At 42.8% G+C, this 23,087-nt stretch overlaps 1 protein-coding gene across 5 annotated transcripts in view; it reads left to right on the top strand.

Moving 5' to 3' along the window:
• Positions 1 to 23,087, top strand: part of METTL27 (methyltransferase like 27) — an 80,907-nt gene that overhangs the window by 51,295 nt on the left and 6,525 nt on the right. For all 5 annotated transcript variants that reach the window (XM_089657231.1, XM_089657223.1, XM_089657214.1 and 2 more), the window contains one exon: positions 22,672 to 22,807. In XM_089657231.1, coding sequence (XP_089513357.1) covers positions 22,672 to 22,807 — 136 coding nt within the window. The remainder of the gene's footprint in view (positions 1 to 22,671; positions 22,808 to 23,087) is intronic.

Below are 23,087 nucleotides of genomic sequence, written 5' to 3'. Positions count from 1 at the left end.
GAAGTTCATCATAAGAGCTTGGGCTGCAAAGTTGTTTGGCTGTGATTATTATCTGGAAGTATCTGAAACATCACCATATCTATTTGGACATCGGGTTCATTGCTCCCAGAGCACAAGCGCTGTTGCTGGTTTATAATCTGACCAGCCATTAGCTCTGGTGAGTTTATTTAATCTCCTTTGGTGGTGGATTTCTCACAATTGGTTCAAGTCACTGAAGATATATATTTTTTTGGACACTAATTTATGTTTGGACACTATAATTTATTTAAAACACTAATGTTTTTTGGATGATGACATACACTTTTGTATAAGTTTGTTATTAGCGCATACCTTTTAATTTGGATTATTGTTGCCAAAATTTATTTTGGGTGGGATATGCTGCTGACACTTTGGTGTTTTTTGTAAGTGGCGCTTTTTTCTTTTTTAGTTTGGTAACACTTATTTCGGTGTCAGGTGCAGAGGAGGTGATTTCCTTCACTTTGGAGAGATTTTCTCTCACTTCCTGTCTGCATGGCAGCAAGTTACATATCTAGTCTGGCTGAAAAAAGACAAAAGTCCATGCAGTTCAACCATTAAAAAAAAAAAAGTTATAATCCTATACCCACAGTTGATCCAGAGGAAGGCAAAAAAAACAGCAAAGCATGATCCAATTTGCTCCTGCTGGGAAAAAAATTCCTTCCTGATCCCCCGAGAGGCAATCGGATATTTCCTGGATCAACTTTACTAATAAATGTTAGTATCCAGTTATATTCTGTGTATCTAGGAAAGAATTCAGGCCTTTTTTAAAGCAATCCATGGAGTGGGCCAGAACCAACTCTTGAGGGAGTCTATTCCACATTTTCACAGCTCTCACTGTGAAGAAACCTTTCCGTATTTAGAGATTAAATTTCATTTTCTCCAGACGTAAAGAGTGCCCTCTTGTCCTCTGTGATGACCTCAAGGTGAATAACTCTACACCGAGTTCACTATATGAACCACTGATGTATTTATACATGTTGATCATATCTCCCCTCAATCTCTTCTCAAGAGAGAATAAATTCAGTTCTTCTAATCTTTCCTCATAGCTGATCTCCTCCATGCCTCTTATCAGTTTGGTTACCCTTCTCTGTACTTTCTCCAGTTCCCTGATATTCTTTTTGTGAATCGTTGCCCAAAACTGAACTGCATATTCCAGATGAGGTCTTACTAATGATTTGTACAGGGGTAATATGATTTCTCTCTCTCTGGAGTCTATACTTCTTTTAATACAAGAGAGGATTTTGCTCGCTTTACAAACCGCAGCTTGGCATTGCATGCCATTATTAAGCTTGTGATCTACCAGGACCCCCAGATCCTTCTCCACCATTGATTCCCCCAGTTGTACTCCCCCAGTATGTATGATGCATGCATATTCATAGCCCCCAAGTGCATAACCTTACATTTATCAACATTAAACCTCATTTGCAACATAGTTGCCCAATTAAGTAGAGCGTTGAGGTTGGCTTGTAAATTGAAGACATCCTGTAAGGACGTTATTCCACATTATCCGTGTGTGGGGAACTGTGTCAAACGCTTTTGCAAAATCAGTAAATGAAAATTTCTCCAAAAGGGACACAAACCACAAAAAAAAAAGCTGAATGGGGTTTTTCCCTACTCAACACAAAATGAAAGAAACGTTTTGTCTTTAGATATACTTTAGGTGCTGGTTCACACTAGATGCAGTCCAGTGCTGTTTTTCTGCATAAAAAATGCATGGACAATAGGTTATGAGTTTCAGTGGCATAGAGAACATACTGCATTTTTTTCTGCACTGAACTGAACTGGAACACAGCAAAACGCATCAAAAATACACCAGAACGCATCTAAATGTATCAAAAACGTACCAGAACACATTACAGCAAAAAACTAAAAAAAAAAAAATCCAGGAAACCTTGAAAAAAACAAGAGCGTAAAAAAGCACTGGAATACATTGAAAATGCATCAAAAACATGCATAAACACATTCGGAACTCATCTGGACTGCTTTCCTGTGGTGTGAACCGGCCCTTAGTCCAGAATACAAGGTCGTACTGAACAGGATGAGAGTGCAGAGCATATGTGCAGACCTGACCAGGAATATTTTGACGAGGGGTGTGTGACACTGATGCAGTCACACAGCTAATATCACACTGGCTACGTAATAAATGCAGTTACAGTTTAATAAAGTAATCAACACCAAGAGAGAATATCTGTGTAAATGTCTAACTTGCTGAATTACTTTTTGCTGTTCCTTCAACCAGAGGGACTGCTGACCCATGTAATGATATATGCCTCCCATTGAGGGAATCCTATCATCAGAAGAAGTCACCCATGACCGCTAGTGAGAATGTCTCTTTATTCTGTCAGACAGGACATGCATTGTGAAAATGGGGCAGTTACCCTTATTTCTTTGGAATGTTAAATACTAAGTTTAAAGCTGAACTCCAGGATAAGCAAGTTTTGTCTACATACAAGAGGCATGCGTATTCTTAACTGAATTTTGGTGCCCTTTGTGTATTTCTTCTTCACAGTGGCTAAATGGTTAGCACATCCGCCTGGCAGTACTAGGGTCGTTGGTTCGAATCCCAACCACGGCACCACCTGCCTTGAGTTTGCATGCTCTCCCTGTGCCTGCATGGGTTCTGTGTACTCCGGTTTCCTCCCACACTCCAAAGACATGCTGGTAGGTTAATTGGATCCTGTGTAAATTGTCCCTAGTATGTGTATGTATGAATGTAAGTTAGGGACCTTAGATTGTACACCCTTTGAGGGTTAGGGACTGATGTGAATGTACAATATATATGTCAAGCGCTGTGTAAATTGACGGCGCTATATAAGTACCTGAAATAAATAAATACATTTCTTCCAGATCTGTGCAGTAATCCTGTGTGAAATTTTGCCTCCGTGCAGGAGTTTTTTAAATAAAAAACAAGTCACTGTTGCTCTCTCTACTTGTGCGGGGTGACTGGTCTTGTATGCACCCTTTGTAGTTCTCTGCAGGTAGCCTATAGTAGCTTTCCTCTTGGCTACCTCCCATAGCTCCGATCTTTGCACAGGCTACCTACATGGAAGAAAAATATATTTTAAAAATATTTTTGACAAATATATTGCCATATATTTGAAATGCTACAATTATGGCCATATTCAATATATTTCAAAATATAGTATATATGTATTGTGGCAGTGCGGTGTCCTGCCACGGTAAAAATAAAGCTGAAAACCCTGGATTCTCAATCAGGCAGGTTGAGGGGCTCCAGAGGGTTGATGTATTGCAGAGGAAACTGGCTTTTCAGTTTCCTCATATATTCATTAAGTTTGTTTTGGGATCTGGAGCCTGGAGATTTCAAAGAGATCAGGGAGGGATGAAATCTCCAATCCGGGGTCCGTGTTTTGAGAACCCCCAGCACACTGAGTGCACAGGTGTGTACAGGCCTTTTTATAGGGTCCTAACCATAGTTCTGGGCTCCACCCTGGCAAACGGAGTCAGGAGGGCTCCACCCCGGCAGACGGGAGGTCTCTGCCTTGGAGTCAGGTGGAAGCCAGACTAGCTGTGTGCTGGTGCCATACTTTGGGAAGAGTCTGCAGGAGGCAGACTTAAAACTGCGTGCAAGCCAGGAGGCTGAATACTATTGATTTGCTTGATGTTGGATACCCCTGCGTGGGAAGCATTTGTGTTTCTTGAACTTTCTTGTAAATAAAAGTGGGCAAAAAAGCCCTTAAAAGAAGCTAGTTGCTGTGTGCTTTGAAGAAGCTCTACCATTTTAAGCGAGTGCCCACATATGGTAGAGGATGCCGTGGGCAGAACTAGAGATCCCAGCAAGGAAGTAAGTTCATGTGTTGAACTGTGTTTGGTGCATGACTCTGCACTATCTGTGTGTGCAGGTGAGGAGATCCTGCAAGAGAAAAGGAACTTGCCTTAAAGAGACAGTGCTCCATTGTGTACCAGGACTGTGCAAAAGTGTTGTGGAGTGACTGCAAAGATGGGGCGGTCAAAACTCAAAAAAGAAGCAAGATTTTCTGAAATGAGAGACAGAGCCCTGTGGCCGGAGGGGTTGTTACCACCAGAACAAGCCCCATACATGGCTGCACAGAGTTTGCCACAGTGGGAAGTGCATGCTGTTGTCCCTGGCAACGCTGGTGAAAGGAAACCAGTTTTCTGTGTGCAGAGTACTAAGCCTGAAAGAGGATGCAGTGTTGGAAGTTCGGCCAAGATACTGCTGCAAGAGCGCTGTTTGCGGTGCAGTGAATGGGGGCACACTGTCTCCAAGTGCCCGTTATCCCAGCTTCCAGTGCAAGGTGACACAAACAGACAAAGGTCTGGGTATGCAATTGGGAAGCCTGCTTGGAGTTCCAGGAAGGAGCAGCAGGCTGCCCAAAAGTTTCAGAAAAATGTGGTTGCCCATAGCAACACATGTGACTTCAGGCCTGCGGACCCTGTGAGAGAAGTGTCGTCTGCAGAGGATTGTGGCAACGCAGAGATGAGAGTTCAGCGCATCTGGAGGAACCCACAAAGTTCAGCTGGGAGAGTGCCATCTCCCATAGCAACAGGAGAAAGCCTGCCAACCAGGAGAAGGGGCTACAAGGGAGATGTGGTTCCGTATCCCAAGAAGGTTATCTGTGGAACCATACCCTGCCTGGAATGTGGTCAGTTTGGCCATGGTATCTTTACCTGCCCCAGATTATGGAACACCATGGATGAGGGTGTTACTGGGCAAAAGTCTTCATCTGCAAGCCCAGATTTGTGTTTAAAAATGTTGGCAGCCACCTCTAGCAACGGTGAGGAAGTACCTGTTGTGCCTGCAGAGGGTGCCAAGGAGTCAGAAGTGCCTGCCACAGTATCATCCTATAGCTGCATGGATGAACTGGCTGGCCAAAGCCAAGCAGAGAAGATGACAGGATCCAGATCCCACGCACTCAAGTGAAGGTGAAGCCTGTTGAAGTGATGGGTAAGACTGGTACTTTTGAGATAAATGTGAGAGACACTAATGCACTGATTGAGACTGACTTTGAGACTCTCTGCTATAAATTTGGGATGTTCCCAGTTGGGAAACCCACTGCTGGTGATCATGAGAGAGACTTGCCTCTGTATAATGCTCTGTTTAGTGGGGAGGCAACGGTTAAAAATGTCAATGTGAAGAGTACTGATATTGGCATTGCACCAATGTCCTCTAAAGAGAATGCTGAATTAAATGCAGTAGGGGTGACCACTAAGGATGTGTTATCTCCCCTAGCAACGGTGGTTAAGGTAACCCAGGATAACTATGGTGTTGCTCTGGTGGACCAGAGTGTATCTGAATTGAGTGATGAAAATTTGTTATTTCAGTCTGGCAATGGTGAATCTAAAAGGTATGAACGTATTCATAATGATGGGTTAATGCAATCCACTAATGTAAAAGTTTTTGTATTGAATGGCAAGCACCTAGTGCACGGTGGTGAGAGTAGGAAATTGCAACCGGCTGTGCCTAGAAAACGAGTCTCCCATTGTGATATGGATAATGAAGATATAGGTAATGGATCTGATACAGAGCCACTCTGTCCCTCTGTGTCTCCTTCAGCGGCTGGAGTGGTACTGCGTAGTACCTCTGATGGGATCACAAGGACGATGGACTGGGACAGATGGGCAACAAGCTTGTTGGCAATAATAAAAGATGCCTCTGTGGGTAACAATGGGGTGGACATGGTTTCTGCTGTGCTGAATAGAGGGACTGTGGAGCAGCTATTAGTCCAGGGCGCTCCTGTCGCTGCCAAAAATAACCCACCGCTGGTAAAAGGCACCGTTAAGGATAAACGGTCAGCAGAAGTTTTGCCCACAGCCCATAAAGGAGTTAATGGTGTGGTATACCAAACTGATATCCATAGAGAAGCCATGGAAGAGCTCATTGACACTGAGCCTCAGAGTATTTGGGTGAATCCCACACCTGGTTACGCTCTGGGAGAGCCCCAGGTTATTGTATTGGGTACCTCCAGCCGAGAGGAAGCCTCTTTAAGACGCACCACCTCTGAGGCATCAGTAAATGAGGGTCTCCATGTCTCCAGGAAAGTCTTATGTGTGGAATCAGGCTGTCTATTGATAACAGACCTGCTGAAGGAAATGTTAGCCTTCTGGAGTGTACAGCCGGTGTATACCATGCTGTCTCTTCCATGTTCGGGAGAGCTGGTACAGTGGAGTCCCGCTAATCGGAGCTTGGTATTACAGGCTATACAAAACAAAGATGGTCAATATAGGAATTCTGTGATACCATCCTTGTTGGTAATGGTGAAAATTGTCTTTCAGTGCATGGCTGGGTTGCTTCATAGCAGTGATCTGTATGAGAGGCACACCAGAGCACTGTTGGACAGGACAGAAGACACATGTATATGTGATGGGGTTGGGGTCGTCTACCCAAATGCAGAATTATGTAAGGATGGTTTGGCATCAGGACAGTTGCTGGCAGAGTCTTTTGTGACAGTGAAGTCGGTGGATAGTGATGTTTCCATGGGAGTTGCCCACTCCGCTGTGTGTAATTCCTCTCCAGAAACTGTCCTGCCAACTACTAGTGAACTGGGTTCTGACAAGAGTATTTTGGCTAATGATAAAAAGGGAAATGTGTTGATGAATTTGGATTGTCTGATTACTATGTGTGATAACAAAAAGAATGGTAGACCTGGTGGTCAAGTTGACATGGTAGCTGGTCATCCTGGAAAAGGTAATGAGTGCTTAACAGACACAACAGAGGTTAAGAGTATAGTAATAGGCCCCCTACATGTTCAGGAAGGTCACTCTGGAAAAGTTTTCCAAAGGTCCAGTAAACGCCCAAGTTATAAGAATGAAAGGTCTAAGGGAAATGGCCCAAAGCTTAACAAGGGGATGTTAAAAGAGTTTGATGCCACAATAAAAGAGCCCATGTCTGTTACTAAAGGGTTTAAAAGTATATCCCCTGTAAAATTAAATGAAGCAAAAAGGGATGGTCTGGAGGAATTTGAGGGAGCAAGTTGTAATATTACAGGTACCAGGCATTTAAAGCTTAGGAGTCAACCCCAGGTTACAAAGGGTACTGAGACTTGTAAACCCCCTAGTGGTAAAAGGACTAGCATAGTCTTAAGAAAATTAGAAAGACCGCGCTTTTGGAAGCGCACTCGTAAAAAGGCACGGGGATGTCGTAGAGCCCAAGTAAGGGGAGACAGGGGAAGTCACCTCTTGGGGCAGGGAGTAGTGTCTCCCTTTGATGAAAATGAAGTCAGCCAGGATTGGACCTTTACAGGTGATAGCCCACACAGACGGTCTAAAGCAAGGGTTTTAGGTTTGTGTGTTCCGCCCCCTATGGGGTCAAAACAAAGGGGGGGATATGTGGCAGTGCGGTGTCCTGCCACGGTAAAAATAAAGCTGAAAACCCTGGATTCTCAATCGGGCAGGTTGAGGGGCTCCAGAGGGTTGATGTATTGCAGCGGAAACTGGCTTTTCAGTTTCCTCATATATTCATTAAGTTTGTTTTGGGATCTGGAGATTTCAAAGAGATCTGGGAGGGATGAAATCTCCAATCCGGGGTCCGTGTTTTGAGAACCCCCAGCACACTGAGTGCACAGGTGTGTACAGGCCTTTTTATAGGGTCCTAACCATAGTTCTGGGCTCCACCCCGGCAAACTGAGTCAGGAGGGCTCCACCCCGGCAGACGGGAGGTCTCTGCCTTGGAGTCAGGTGGAAGCCAGACTAGCTGTGTGCTGATGCCATATTTTGGGAAGAGTCTGCAGGAGGCAGACTTAAAACTGCGTGCAAGCCAGGAGGCTGAATACTATTGATTTGCTTGATGCTGGATACCCCTGCGTGGGAAGCATTTGTGTTTCTTGAACTTTCTTGTAAATAAAAGTGGGCAAAAAAGCCCTTAAAAGAAGCGAGTTGCTGTGTGCTTTGAAGAAGCTCTACCATTTGAAGCGAGTGCCCACAGTATATATGTGTGTGTGTGTGTGTGTGTGTGTGTGTGTATATATATATATATATATATATATATATATATATATATATATACTGCATGTTGAAATACGTTTTTATTACAAAATATATGACAAAAATATGTTTAAAAATACACTTCAAACATACTGTCTTTAAAAATACAAATCTACATTTTTGGAATACATTTACAAGTATATGTAAAAATATATTTTAAAATACATTTTTTATATGTTAAAAAAATCTGAAGAATATATTTTAAAAAATATATTTTTAAAAATAATTTTTTAAAATATATTTTTAAAAATAATTTTTTAAAATATATTCATCAGATTTTTTTTTAACATATAAAAAAGTCATTTTAACATATATTTTTACATTTATTTGTAAATGTATTCCAAAAATGCAGATTTGTATTTTTAAAGACATACAGTATAATTGAAATTTTTTTTTTATATTTTGTAATGTTTTTTTGTAAAAAACATGCAATAAAAATATATTGAATATGGCCAAAATTGTAGCATTTCAAATATATGGCAATATATTTGGGAAGAATATTTTTATAGTATATTTCAAATATATTTTTCTTCCATATGGGCATACACAGCATAGTGATAATCTCACTGCTACCTTTACAGGTAATAACTTGGTTTGCAAAGGCATTTGGTGGATTTTTTATCCTTTGTAGCTATTAAGAAATATATGTAAATTAACTTACCCTACAGTGGTTTTAAACCCTTTATATATATATATATATATATATATATATATATATATATATATATATATATATATACACATAGTTTGTACCTGCTTATCTGTGGCCCTCTCATTTCTACATCCTCCTAAAACACACAGATCAAATGTTATTTCACAGCAGTTGAAAGCAGAAGGCAAGGATCTGATATCACAGCTAGAGCACAGAGCTCAGTGAGACCTGCAATTTGAATGGAGGGAATAGACATACCCCCCCTCTACACAGAAATAGACACAGATGAGGTTGTCAGTCAGCTGCTGTGGGCTTGGACTATTGTCAGTGACTCATGCGACAGACAACAGAGAGAAATGACACTAGGTGCTTTGGATTGAGGCTAATACACACTATAGAAGGATACGCTTTGTTCAATTTTCATGTCAGAGATTTACAACCACTTTAATTATACATTACAGAACGTAGGACTGGTATTCTTATACCGTGGGAAATATGCAGCTATCTTCAGATGATTGTACACAGGCAAAAATCTTGCTAGGAATGCCCACAGAGCGCTCCATGTAACCGAGTCCACTCCATGAGACTCCAATATTTTGCCAGTGTCCATTCGTTTTCTCTTTTTCTGAAACTACTCTCAAGATCTAACCGCTTACTGCCCTGGTCTGTAGGTAAAAGATACCGCTCTTCCAGCTTGTGCTAACACAATCTGCAGTGACAACACATTACGCAGTGCTACAGGCAGATGATTTGGCTGATTTTCACTATAGTGGTAACCCCTGCCCTTTTGTCTCTAAAATTCTCAGCACAATCCATTTAAACTTTTCCTCCTGTCCAGACTTAGTCTCAGGAGGATGAGGTAACTACATCATGTCTCTTGGATGATGTCTTCACTCCCACCTTTTCTGCTGAAAATGCACATAGCTCATTGCAACACTGCTGCTGCCATCAATTTCAGATGAAATGAGTTACTCCAGTAGTGGATCCTGTCATTTCAATTCTCATAAAACACCTTACAGTTGCTTTTGAGGATGTTTCCTCTTTTTAAGGATTCTTTATGGATTCTGTTGATAGGAGAATTAAAGTCCTCTTGGGTTACATTCACACCTGCAATTTAGGCCAGTGCGAATTGTGCGGCAGGAATCCTGCTGTGACTCTGAGCAGTAAAGTACATTCACTATAATGACAGGTCACTGGTCACGGCAGGTATTCATGGCTGGCCGTACAGCCAGCGATTACCTGCAGTGAGCACTAGTGGATGCAGGCATATGCACAGGATTTTATGGCCAAAAGAACCATCTGCTGAACCTGCTTGTGAAAAACAGCTTCTACACATGCCTTTTGATAGCAAATGCCTTTTTAGGGAGTCCCTTGATGACTTCATCAAGGAAGTCACTGGACAGGGTGCCTTTACTCCACAAAAGAAGTCTACTGCTATATCCTCTGTCTTCTCAGCAAATTAGTGTCCTTTAATCACAAGCCCTGGATTCCAAAGCCCACCAAGCCTACCCAGAACCCCACCTAATAGTGAATGGGTGCCCCCACTCTTATGAGGAAGGGGGGCATCTGGTGGCGTTTGCCCCAATCTGGATCTGAGACTTCTCAGACTTCTCAGTCCAACCTGTCATTTCAAAGAGGTACATATTAGAGTCTCTATCTCTGCCCCCTTCTTGCTTTTTGCCTTTCAATCTGCAAGCTTTAGACCAAAAGAAAACAGATTTAATGACCACCCTGCACCAACTTTCGGCACAAGGAGTGACTGAACCAGTATCTTTAGAAGAACGGTTTCAGAGTTCCTCTGCAAACCTATTCACAGTCCCAAAACCGAATGGGTGTATCTGCCCAGTGCTGGACTTAAAATCTATAAACTGATTTGTGTACCAAACTTTTGGATGGTATCAATGATATTTCATTGCTTCTCATAAGTACATTGAATTTCTGGCATCAGTTGACATAGATGCCAATCTACACATCCCCATCTTCTGTTCACATTAACACTTTCTGTGTTTTGCTGTGGGAGACAAAAACTTTCAATTTGCTGCACTATCATTATGTTCTCCTCTGCACTACATGTGTTCACAAAATATTACCACGTCCCAGGTTACCTGGATGACCTCCTACTGAAGAACTCCTCAGCCAAAACCTTGTCTGTAATGTTCATAGGACGACTCAGTTTCTTTAAACCTTTGGCTGGAAATTCAACTTTCCACAGTCTGTTCTCCAGACCTCACATTGTCTGGAGTAGCTGGGTCTAATCTTGTACACAGCCCAAGCCAGAATTTTCCTTCCCTAAGAGAAGGTTGCTTCTATAAGATCCCACCCACAAATGCTGAGGTCATAATGGCACCAGTTAGTTTTTGCATGAGGGTTCTGGGCTTGATGGACACTTCTTCAAGGCAGTTTTCCTTGCCTAGTTTCACTCTAGATCTATTCAATGCAACACACTCATGATGTGGAAAACGCAAATACGATCCCTGGATTACACAATGCGCTAGACTTGGGACAGTCCCTCCTTCACGCACAATGAAAGGTGGTGACAGTTTAATACCAGCCTTACAAGCTGGGGCAGGGTTTACAACTCACCGACTTTCCAGGGGTCCTGGTGCTCATAGGAGTCAAAACTTTTCATTAACATCCTGGAACTAAGAGCCGTCAGATTGTCTTTACAACATTGGACCTCATTTCTACAAGGTAACACAGTCAGAGTACAGTGAGACAATGCCACAACAGTGGCCTATAGAAACCATCAGGGGGCACCAGAAGCCATGCTGCCCTAAAAGAAAAAAGTCTGATACTCTCCTGAGCAGAAATTTAACTTCCAGCTCTCTCAGTCATCCACATCCTTTGAATGGACTGTTGGCATGTGGACTTTCTAAGCCCCCTAGACCCAGGGGAGTGGTTTCTCCACCCAGCAATCTTTCAGAATCTGACAAAGGTGGTGAAAAACCAATCTAGCCTCCAGGTTCAACAAACTGAACAATCCTTTTTTTATAGCAATAGATCCAATAATTACTTGGTCTCAATTCAGTACGGTTAAAGCCTTACCTACCTCAACAGCTGAGCATGATAGAAGACTAAATGGTTCCAGTGATTCTCATCATACCCATTTGGCCCAGAAGAATGGGGTATTCAAACCTTGGCCTCCTCCAAACAGACCAGACCTACTGGTTCAAGGCCCCTTATTCCATCCTGCCTCTCAGTCATTGGCTTTATTGGTATGGTATTGAAAATACAACTTCTGAAAGTTATGCCATTGCACATGGAAGGCTTACTATACTTGATGTGAGAACAGGAAGCTAAATCCCAGGGAATAGTCTATCAACAGTATTTTGGCCTTTCTTCAGTCTTGTTCTGACCAGTGTCTGGCCCTGAGTACACTCAAGAAACACGTTTCTGTTTTATCCATTTTATTCCAGAAACTTCTTGTATCACAATCCTTCATCATGACTTTTCCTCAGAGAGATGTTCATGTAAATCCCCCCATTCGACCTCCTGCATCACCTTGGGATCTCAACCTAGTGTTCTATGTACTTCAGAAATGTACCTTTTAAAGCAATTAGATATATTCCATTGGAAGACCTCACTTGTAAGATTGCCTACATGGTAGATATTACATCTGTTAGGATTTTTTCCAAAAAACAGCTGTTTCCTGTGAAGAACCCTTTCTTATTTTGCACAGGGACAAGGTCATTTTGAGACTGCTTACCTAAGGTGGTCTCTTCTTTCCATTACAGTTAGGACATTGTTCTTCCTTCCCTTTGTCCTTTCCCAAAACATGACAAGGACATTTCCTGGATTTGGTCAGGACTGTCAGGGCCACTCTTTTGTATAGGCTGTGGACCCTTGTAGAGAGCATCCTACTTTCAGCATTGCTAGGTGGATAAAGCAACTCATTTCCTGGGCATAAACCCTTAGGTATAGAGTTCCTCCTATCAGAGCCCATTCCACCATGGCTGTTGGTGTCTCCTGAGTTTTTAAGTATCATTTGCTTCCCAGATTTGTAAGGCTGCCACCCAGCCCTGTCCCCATGTTTTTAAGGTTCTTTCAGGTTAATGGTAAGTTTAAGGTTTCAATTGACTGATGTAAGCTTTAGCCATTGTTTTAAGCTATCATCTGAGTGTTTTTATTACAATTCTTATTTTACTTTTCCTGTGGTTCTGTTGGCAGTTCTGTTTCATGCTATGTTTTTGCCCACCTCTCAGGTTAATACTTGGGTATGTCCCATGCTCTAAGAATAAACATTCTGTGTCCTGTACTGAACAAATAAGATAATAGGAATTCTGATTTACCTGAACATTCCCTCCATCTTGGAGTACAGAACAGGACACAGGCCCCTCCCCTCTCCTGTCTTGTTCTGTCTTGATCAATCCTTATTGTAGCAATCATGCCCACAGAGATGGACGCGGTTCAACCATTTTGGGTCCAATCTCCATTTTGGCAAAGGATCCTCCATCTTGTACAAACATATCCCCTCATTCTCATTCTTCCTCTCTGTTCAGCCACAGTGGCATATGGCCTGTGTGTTAGCAGTGTCACAGGAGGCCAGAGCACAGTAGGCAGCCCCGAGCTATAAAACCCCCAAGGGAGCTGGGGCCTCGCTGTCCAAAGAACCTGTGCAATCTAGCACATCGTAAAAAGATAACCTAAGTCTTCCCCTGAGTTCAAACACATTCTAGAGGAGTAGAGACTAGATAACACTTTTAAAATCCATTTTCCTTGGAATATCAGAGACTTGCATAAAAACCAGGTATATCTTCAGATTGGCCACGAGAAGACAAACAGTTTGATAGGTCACACTCCTTGACTGGAATACCTAGGACAACAGAAAATTACATCTCTTGAACCCTTCAAATATGTATTTCATATCTAACCGTTCCTCAGATGCGTCTGCATAGCAATCTACCCGCGGGTGGAATGTCACTTGTGCATAGGGAAAGTTATGAGCAAAATATGTCTTCAGAGACACCCCCTGCTGGGGGACAACAAAATAGGCTGTCAGGCCTAAGAGAAGTAAGTTGAAGAATTCTCCCTTTTAACATCAGAACCAACTTGGGAGACGTGCCCTTTTGCTCTGTAACTTGATCTGCAATCCCAAGGCTGATTGGCAAGTACTTTAACCCTTTAACCTCCCTTCTGTTACCTCTTTGCTGAGCTGTTGTTTTCTGTATATTTATATATACAGTATATTGGTTACATCTTTTTTTGTAAATATTTTTATTGCACCCTTTTGACCTTTTTAGTAATAAATCTTACTTTCTGAAAGTGAACTGTTTCTATAGCTCGTTAATGCAATTTACGAATTCCTGCCTCTAAAAGAGCGCTACTGTGTTTGTTTAACTCTCTGTATAACCTGTCTGTGGTGACAGTGCTATACAGACGATTATCTCGATCATCATAGTGCTATTGCTGAGATTGCCGAGTTTCCTCTTTCTCTGTACAAAAAGGAGGTGGTGGCAGTGTGAAGGGTTAATTGCATAATTAACCTGACCCAGTAACAAGCGCATTCAGGCTGCCGGTACATCGATTGGTGATCCATTAGCTGGAAAATCGTTGTGCAGGGTGCAGCTGGGCGTGGCATTGTCATGCACGTGACATCGCGGTTTTAGATTGGCTAGTCCTTCGGTCACGAGTTTAGTGAGAAGGTCAGGGGTCTGATGCCATGTTCGTCACACTTATTTCTGGAGTCTCACAGAGTTGGTGGGGTTATATGATTTGCTCTAAGGGTGATCCTATCAACTTTTTTACCAGTGTTCAATCACCTGACAGTAGCTGCAAATAACCCATGATCTAAGAATATATGCCCTGTGTATGTGCTATACTCCAAGACGGGTGGGCAAATAATTTTCCCAAGGGACCTCATGAGAAACTGGGACTGTTGTGAAGGGCTGAACTTAATTCTGCTCAATAATAATTTTGGACCTGGGAAAGTTTGTAAGTATGTAAATAGAAAACAAACACCCGGTGCTAGGAAGTACAGTATAGGTATGAAACTGGTCTTTTTCAGACAGGCTGGTAGGGGGTGGTAAAAATGTGGGGGCTGAGCTGTGGTTTTATCATCCCAGAGGTGCCCATCTGAACTGTAAAATAACAACCAGACTGCTGTGCTAATAATGCTTTGCTTGGTGGCATTTTAAACTTGGGGTGCAGAGCTTGACAAACTCCACCGCTTTTCAAACTTGCCATTGAGTTCTATGGGGCTGTGCCAAAACCTCATGCACTGCATGTGATTGCAGTTTGGTAGTACATCATTATAGAGTTAAATCAGGTGGAGAGTAAGACATAATGCTGCCTGTCAAATGCCCCTTGAAAAGCACAGCAGCAAATGTCCACAGCAGAGGTACTCGGAGACCTGACATTCCTGCCAGTACTTGCATGGCCGCAGAAATGCATGCTGGTGGAAATCTATGTGCATTGGCGAACGGACGCGAGCCAGAACACTCATGCGCACTGGCGCATAGTTAGTCAGGTCCATAAATATTGGGACATCGACACAATTCTAACATTTTTGGCTCTATACACCACCACAATGGATTTGAAATGAAACTAACAAGATGTGCTTTAACTGCAGACTGTCAGCTTTATTTTGAGGGTATTTACATCCAAATCAGTTGAACGGTGTAGGAATTACAACAGTTTGCATATGTGCCTCCCACTTGTTAAGGGACCAAAAGTAATAGGACAGAATAATAATCATAAATCAAACTTTCACTTTTTAATACTTGGTTGCAAATCCTTTGCAGTCTATTACAGCCTGAAGTCCGGAACGCATAGACATCACTAAACGCTGGGTTTCATCCCTGGTGAAGCTCTGCCAGGCCTCTACTGCAACTGTCTTCAGTTCCTGCTTGTTCTTGGGGCATTTTCCCTTCAGTTTTGCCTTCAGCAAGTGAAATGCATTCTCAATCGGATTCAGGTCAGGTGATTGACTTGGCCATTGCATAACATTCCACTTCTTTCCCTTAAACTCTTTGGTTGCTTTTGCAATATGCTTTGGGTCATTGTCCATCTGCACTGTGAAGCGGCGTCCAATGAGTTCTAAGGCATTTGGCTGAATATGAGCAGATAATATTGCCCAAAACACTTCAGAATTCATCCTGCTGCTTTTGTCAGCAGTAACATAATCAATAAATACAAGAGAACCAGTTCCATTGGCAGCCATACATGCCCACGCCATGACACTATCACCACCATGCTTCACTGATGAGGTGGTATGCTTAGGATCATGAGCAGTTCCTTTCCTTCTCCATACTCTTCTCTTCCCATCACTCTGGTACAAGTTGATCTTGGTCTCATCTGTCCATAGGATGTTCCAGAACTGTGAAGGCTTTTTTATATGTCGTTTGGCAAATTCTAATCTGAGCTTCCTGTTTTTGAGGCTCAACAATGGTTTACATCTTGTGGTGAACCCTCTGTATTCACTCTGGTGAAGTCTTCTCTTGATTGTTGACTTTGACACACATACACATACCTCCTGGAGAGTGTTCTTGATCTGGCCAACTGTTGTGAAGGGTGTTTTCTTCACCAGGGAAAGAATTCTTCGGTCATCCACCACAGTTGTTTTCCGTGGTCTTGCGGGTCTTTTGGTGTTGCTGAGCTCACCGGTGTGTTCCTTCTTTTTAAGAATGTTCTAAACAGTTGTTTTGGCCACCCCTAATGTTTTTGCTATCTCTCTGATAGAATTGTGTCGATGTCCCAATATTTATGGACCTGACTGTACACATGCATTAGCTCAGTTTGGCGCCAGTTGGCCTTTATAAGGAAGCCCATCACTCCCTCAAATTGCTGGTGGATCTCCGGTTCCCCAGTACCATTGTCCATGTTCCCTTGCTACTGTTATCTCCTGTTACCGATTTGGCTTGTTCTTGGACCTGTCTTCTCTTCCTGACCCTGGCTTGGCTAACGGATATTCTCACCTGCTCTCCTGATCTGATCTCGGCTTGGCTAATAGATATTCTCACCTGCTCTCCTGATCTGACCTCGGCTTGGCTAATGGATATTCTCACTCGCTCTCCTGTGTATGACCCCGGCTATCCTATTGTCTATGTCTGCTCCAATCTCCACCTGGCATCTGACCTTGGCTTTGAACCGACTACTTTGTGGTCCTCTGCTGCCCTGAAGGCCTGCATACCTCTCACGGGCAACACCTGTCTGCAGACACCGTTCCAGTGCATCAGCTGTGCTCCTGGGTGTACCTCTGACAAGCACTCCTACAGGCGACCTGTGCTACTTTGGGCTTGACTCCTTTTGTCTCATATCCAGGGGAGTCTGGAACTTAGGTGCAGGGGAAGCCCTCTCTTCATTGGCCTCTAACACCAGGTATGTGATACACTATGACTGGAAGGTGAGAGCCTGAAATCTGTACAGTGGGGATTTCTGAAGATCATGACCTGAGTGAAGAACAGGTACACCGTTCCTGGGGTTTTGCATTGTGCAGCCCCTAAAATGGGAGTAAGGTGTCTGGGTAGCAGAGTGGCAGGAGAGCAGTTGCCCAGGCTCTCACCTTTCAGTTATTGCAGCTCTCCACACGGACATCTGTCAGCATGCCAATCTGAGCTCAGAGAGGCATATTGACAGTGGAGGCATCAATGGCCAGATAGGAACAGCGAAAGGGCTCTATGTGGTCCTGGGGCTGCAATTTGCCCAGGTCTGCTCCAAGATAAGGAGTTTACAGGTAATTCAAAATTCCCATTTGTTTGTGCCCGCAGTTCAGCTTTAATATAGTTGATTTCTATTCAACAGCCTGTGCTCTTACAAAAGTTCTTGGAAAGCTCTTATTTTCTTGCATGCACATTTGTTTTTAATTTTTATATACAAGCATGAAAAAATAACATAAGTAAAAGAGCATCGTAAGGAATGTGGTAGTCACCATATTTTCTATGGAATGTTATCTACTGGTGACTGCAACTTTAATATAACTGGGCTCTATTTAACAATCTTAATAAAGTTCTTGGAATCCCTTTGTTTTCTTGGATGCTTTGTTGTTGTTCATTTTTTTTTTTTAAGTGTGAAAAAACAGTAACTTAAGTAAAAAGAAAATGTGAGAAATTAAAGGGAAGGTCCAAACATAACAAACAGAGCGTGTATCATTAACTACAGATAATAAGGTTGTCATGATTCTTGGAATACTTTGTGCATGGGGGGGGGGGGGGCTTTATCTGTTAAAGTGGAGTTCCACTCGGAAAAAAAAAAAATAAAAGCAGCTACAAAAACTGTAGCTGCTGACTTTTAAAATACAGACACTTACCTGTCCCTCTGTCCAGCGTTGTCCTCACAACTGCTGGTTTCACCGGTCATCTTTTCTCCCTGACGCCGGAATCTTTTGTGCGGACGCCTGGCTGTGACAGTTTGCGGCTTCACAGCTGGGTGCCCACTGCGCATGCACGAGAAGCATTGTGCTTTGTGAATGGCTCATGACAGGTCCCAGAAGACTACGGGCAGGGAGGGTAGGACTTCCGATCGCCAAGATGATCAAAGCAAAATGGGAGTGGCTACCTGTCAAATTCGGGTACCCGATCCCCACAGGTGCCAATTCTTAATCGGGAGCGGGGGACAAAGACTTAAAGTGAAACTTCCCCTTTTTGGGTGGAGCTCTGCTTTAAACTATTCAGCTTAGGGAAAACAGAACAGGTTAGCCTGTGGATTCCCAAAACCTTGTTCTCTTTATCTGCCCACCTGTAGCATACAGCTGTCTGTATTCCAACAACAAGTAAGGGCAGGGAACGTAGAGAGAATAACTGGGCAGCAATGTGATTATGTACACTTATTCGATACCGAGGACAGCATCTGTCAAAGTGGGAGAAGAGTAAGCAAGTGCAGTCTGCTAGGGGAATATGGCTATATCGCTCCTGGATGGATGGAGAATCCCCATGTATTGATGGGATGGTCTATGGCCTCAGTGCAGCCATAATCTATGGGGCCGATGGCGAATACTAGTAGATGTTTCTTCAGCAGCTGGTGGAGGAGCCATTGTTAAAGCAAGGAGTAGTCTTGAAGCAGAATGTTCAGCTGCTCCAGTAGCAGCCAAGGACAGAGCTATTTATTAGATTGCCCTCGCCAAAGATGGCCACAGAGATCATGCAGTTGCAACGTCCAATTGGTTAGCTGCTCTCCTGATGACACCTACAGAGGCTTCAGAAGAACAAAGTTCCTCTCATCCTCGATTCTCTGGGTACAGTGACCAGCAACACAGTGCCACCTACAGAGGGGAAATTAAACTGCACACGCCTACATACACTCATTTTCTCAGTAAAATGTGTCTACAAATTTTACATAAGAGCTGCATCATTTTGACAGTTGTGCCTGCTGTGTAATACATCGCAATTACTGACTGTTAGTAATTGCCAGTATTAGTGGCCTGAAAGATGTCAGTAAGGAGAAGGAAGGTGGATGTAAGAGATACAGTACATCCTAAAACGCTTGTAAAGGATAAGTTCACCTTTCAAAACATGTTACATGTTACACCCATATACGAACGGACCGGCCCCCGCACCCCCTCGATCCCCATAGTGACAGCTAGCGGGGGATCTTCTCCATCCTGCCAGCTGTCACAATTTTAAAAAAACGCGGCCGCACAGGGCTCTGCCCACCCGGCCTCATCGCTCATTCACAATATTCTGTGAATGGGAAAATTACATGTTCTGACAACCTTTGCACCTGTCAGCTTGTAGTTCTCAATACACTACAAGACTAAAGTAAAGAAAACTGAAGAAACTTGAAGTCCTCAATAAACCTGTGGAACTCCGTGGTAGTTCATTGATTCTTTCTGTCAGTAAGTATCTGCTTACCCGTACGGGATGAATGTGCAAGCAGATATAGTGACAGGGCAGAGGGAGACCTGCTTGGCACCAGCGATCTGCTGATCACTGGTGCAGTGCTTAAGAGAATAATATTAAATGCACATTTTGGGTCCTTTCACACGGGCATTCTGTTTTTTTTATTCAGTTCAGTCACGTTTTTTCAAAGAAAAAACAGATGAGTTTACATCCGTTTTTTCATTCGTTTTTAACCATCAGCTGTCAGCGGGGTTCCCCAGTTCTTAAATATGTAAGGGGCGGGTACACCCAGTGACATCACCTGTGTGACCCCGCCCCCGTGTGACATCATCGACCTAAGCATGCTGGTCACTGACGGCACACGGGGCGGGGTCACCTACATGATGGCCCCTCCCCTAACATATTTAAGAACTGTCAAACCAGCTCAGAGGCAGACAGCCGGGGGCCAGTGCCTGTAGTGGAGCCTTTTTTTTTTGCAGTGGCGACGGCGGGTATCGTAATTGATGCTTTTTTTTTTTTGTGAATGGGTAGCGGTATCATGTACCCCATACTCATTCTCCCCAAAGCATCCCCCCATGTTGAGGGCATGTGGCCTGGCATGGTTCATGAGGGGGGGGTCTCATTTGCCCCCCCTCCTTTCCTGATCTGCCAGGCTGCATGCTCGGATAAGGGTCTAGTATGGATTTTGGGGGGGACCCCACGCCATTTTTTTTTTTTTTTTTTTTTTTTTTTTTACATTTTGGCGTGGGGTTCCACTCAAAATCCAAACCAGATCCAAAGGACTTGGTATGGATGGAAGGGGGGACCCCACGCAGTTTTTTAAATTTTTTAATTGCTGGTAATTTTTTTTTTTTTTTTTTTTACATTCAGCTGTCAATGGGGAACCCGGCTGACACCTGATGACTAAAAACTCATCTCCCCCATGTTGAGGGCAATGTGGCCTGGTATGGTTCAGGAGGGGGAGGGGGCTCTCGCTTGTCCGCCCCCCTTTCCTGACCTGCTGGGCTGCATACAATCCGTTGACATCCATTTTTTGTTCGTTCGGGGTTTTTTTGCGGAAGAAAAATAGGGTTCTTTTCCGTTCCAAAAACAGATGTTAACGGATGATCATCCATTTACATCTGCAAGTCCATAGAAATACATGGGGTCCATTTTTCATCCGTAAAAACGGACAAATGGAAAACGGAACACCTGTGTAAAAGAGGCCTTTTTTACCTGCAAGAAAATATACATTTATCATTTTTTGTTAAAAGGTGAACTTATCCTTTAAGATTTTTTAGTATGTTTCCCTTACATTCAAAATCCTCAAGTGTTTAACAGCTTTCCATCCGCCCTATAGCAGAAATACTGCTACACAGTGGTACAGGTGTGCATAATCACAGATATATACAGTGGGGCAAAAAAGGATTTAGTCAGCCACCAATTGTGCAAGTTCTCTCACTTAAAAAGATGAGAGAAGCCTGTAATTGGCATCATAGGTAGACCTCAACTATGAGAGACAAAATGAGAAAAAAAATCCAGACAATCACATTGCAAATTATGGTTAATTATGGTCCTACTCATATGGCCATTCGCAGCCGCGGCTATCAATCACCGGGTCCCGGCCAGTGATTACTCGCCGGCTCCTGGTGATTGCCGAGGATCTCCAACAGGGAGGAGAACTATTTGTAAACAAAACAGTTCTCCTCCCTGTCAGCTCCTGCACACTGCTTTGCACGGCTGTACACAGCACAGCTATAAAAACCAATGTGCTTATAGTGAAGCACAAACACATAGTAAAACACACCCAGCACACAGTTAACCCTTTGATCGCCCCTCATGTTAACCCCTTCCTGCACAGTGCCATTAGTACAGTGTCAGTGTTTTTTCTTTAGCACTGATCACTGTATTGGTGTCACTGGGGATGTCAGTGACACCAAGTCAGCCCCCCCCCCGTGTCAAAATGCCCGCTGCAGTCCCGCTATAAGTCGCTGATCACCGCCATTACTAGTAAAAATAAAATTTAAGAAACCAGTATACAGTATATACCGCCATTTGTAAACGCTATAACGTTCACGTAAACCAATTAATTTTCATGTATTGGGATTTTTTCTAGCAAAGACATGTAGCAGAATACATTTTGGCCTAAATTTATGTTTGATTTTTAAATTTTTTTTAACGGGACATGTTTAATAGCAAAAAGTCAAAAATATTGTTAAATAAAATATTCTCAAAATTGTCGCTTTTTACTTTATAGCGCAAAAAATAAAAAGCGCACGGACGATCAAATACCACCAAAAGAATGCTCAATTCGTGAGGAAAAAAAAGGACGTAAATTTCATTTGGGTGCAGCGTTACATGACCACGCAATTATCCGTTAAAATAATGCAGCACTGTAACGCAATAAATGGCCTGGTCAAGAAGGGCGGTAAATCCTCAGGAGGGCAAGTGGTTAATCAGTTTCATAAGTGCATTGATACTTTTAGATCCATCCCATCCAAAATGTTATATTTCGTTATGGTTAGAACGAGGAAGCATTAGAGCCTCTTAGTTTTTTTAATACCATATGTGCCCCTATTGGGGATATTTCAGGGCATTAAAAGACAAGATGTTTCTCCAACAGAGATACAAACAAAAACACGGAAGTATTACAAGGTGTGACAATGTTCTTATAGCTGCCTTGGCAATTCTACTTCCCCCATGTCTTGTACAGGCATTACAGGAAATGAAGGAAAATCTCCCCAATGGAGTCCAATATCTAAATTAAAACATGTCAAAATTGTAACACTTTCCTACTCTATTCAAAACGTACACAAATGGCTGAATTAGGCATTAAGCTGTCCCTAAACATGACATAATTGTTACCAAATCTAGCCAATTACAATCAGACTGGAAAATGCACATATGTCTTTTGACCTCTTTAGATACTTTGAGCAATCTTGGGGAAAGAATGAATCACCTGAGTTGGATTTTCCATAGTGATTGCTACTGTTCTTTCTAGATAAGGCCGTCACCAGGAATGTCTGCTCATGGAATAAATTTGCACACACGACTGATACAAAAATGCATGTTCAGCAATTTGATCCTCTGACTGCTATCTAATATTATGGGCAATTTTGAGAATTGTGCAATTGTTTTATTGGTTTGCCCTGAAATGTCAAGCAGGACCATTTTAAGAGATAAGCCAGTCTTGGGCAAGGAAAAATGAATAGGCCCTGTACTCTTTATAAGGCATGTGTTTGACTCATGACAGTCTCCTAGAATAATTATTTTTGTTTTAATGGTTTTCAGCTGCATCGTTTCGGCTTTACCTTATTTCATGGCTTGGATGGCAGTACAGGAATGCTGGAAGTTGCTAAGAATAAACAGCTGTACCAAGAATTAAAACTGTGTATGCTGGAACAGGATTCCCTGCCCTTTGATTCTGGTAAAATGATTATTGCATGATGAGAAATGGTAATATACACTGGTATATTTTAACATGTCCAGAGTCATGAACCTTTGGCAGGCTAAAAATGAAATTGATATTAAAATCATGTTTTTAGTAAATTAAAAAGATGTTATACTTACCTGCTCTGTGCAATGATATTGCACAGAGCAGCCCCTTACCTCTTGTTTGGTGGTCCTCTCCAGTGCTGTCCTCTCCTTCTTCTTCCAAGTGCCTCCATAAGAAGCCATGTGCTTGGGGGGGCACTCTTGCAGGTGCG

The sequence above is a fragment of the Staurois parvus genome, unplaced genomic scaffold (assembly GCF_062004578.1).
Source record: "Staurois parvus isolate SC_StPar_1 unplaced genomic scaffold, SC_StPar_1.0 ptg000029l, whole genome shotgun sequence".
In the NCBI taxonomy this organism is placed as follows: domain Eukaryota; kingdom Metazoa; phylum Chordata; class Amphibia; order Anura; family Ranidae; genus Staurois; species Staurois parvus.
The sequence above is the reverse complement of the archived record's forward strand: the minus strand, read 5'-3'. Positions and strand labels throughout refer to the sequence as shown.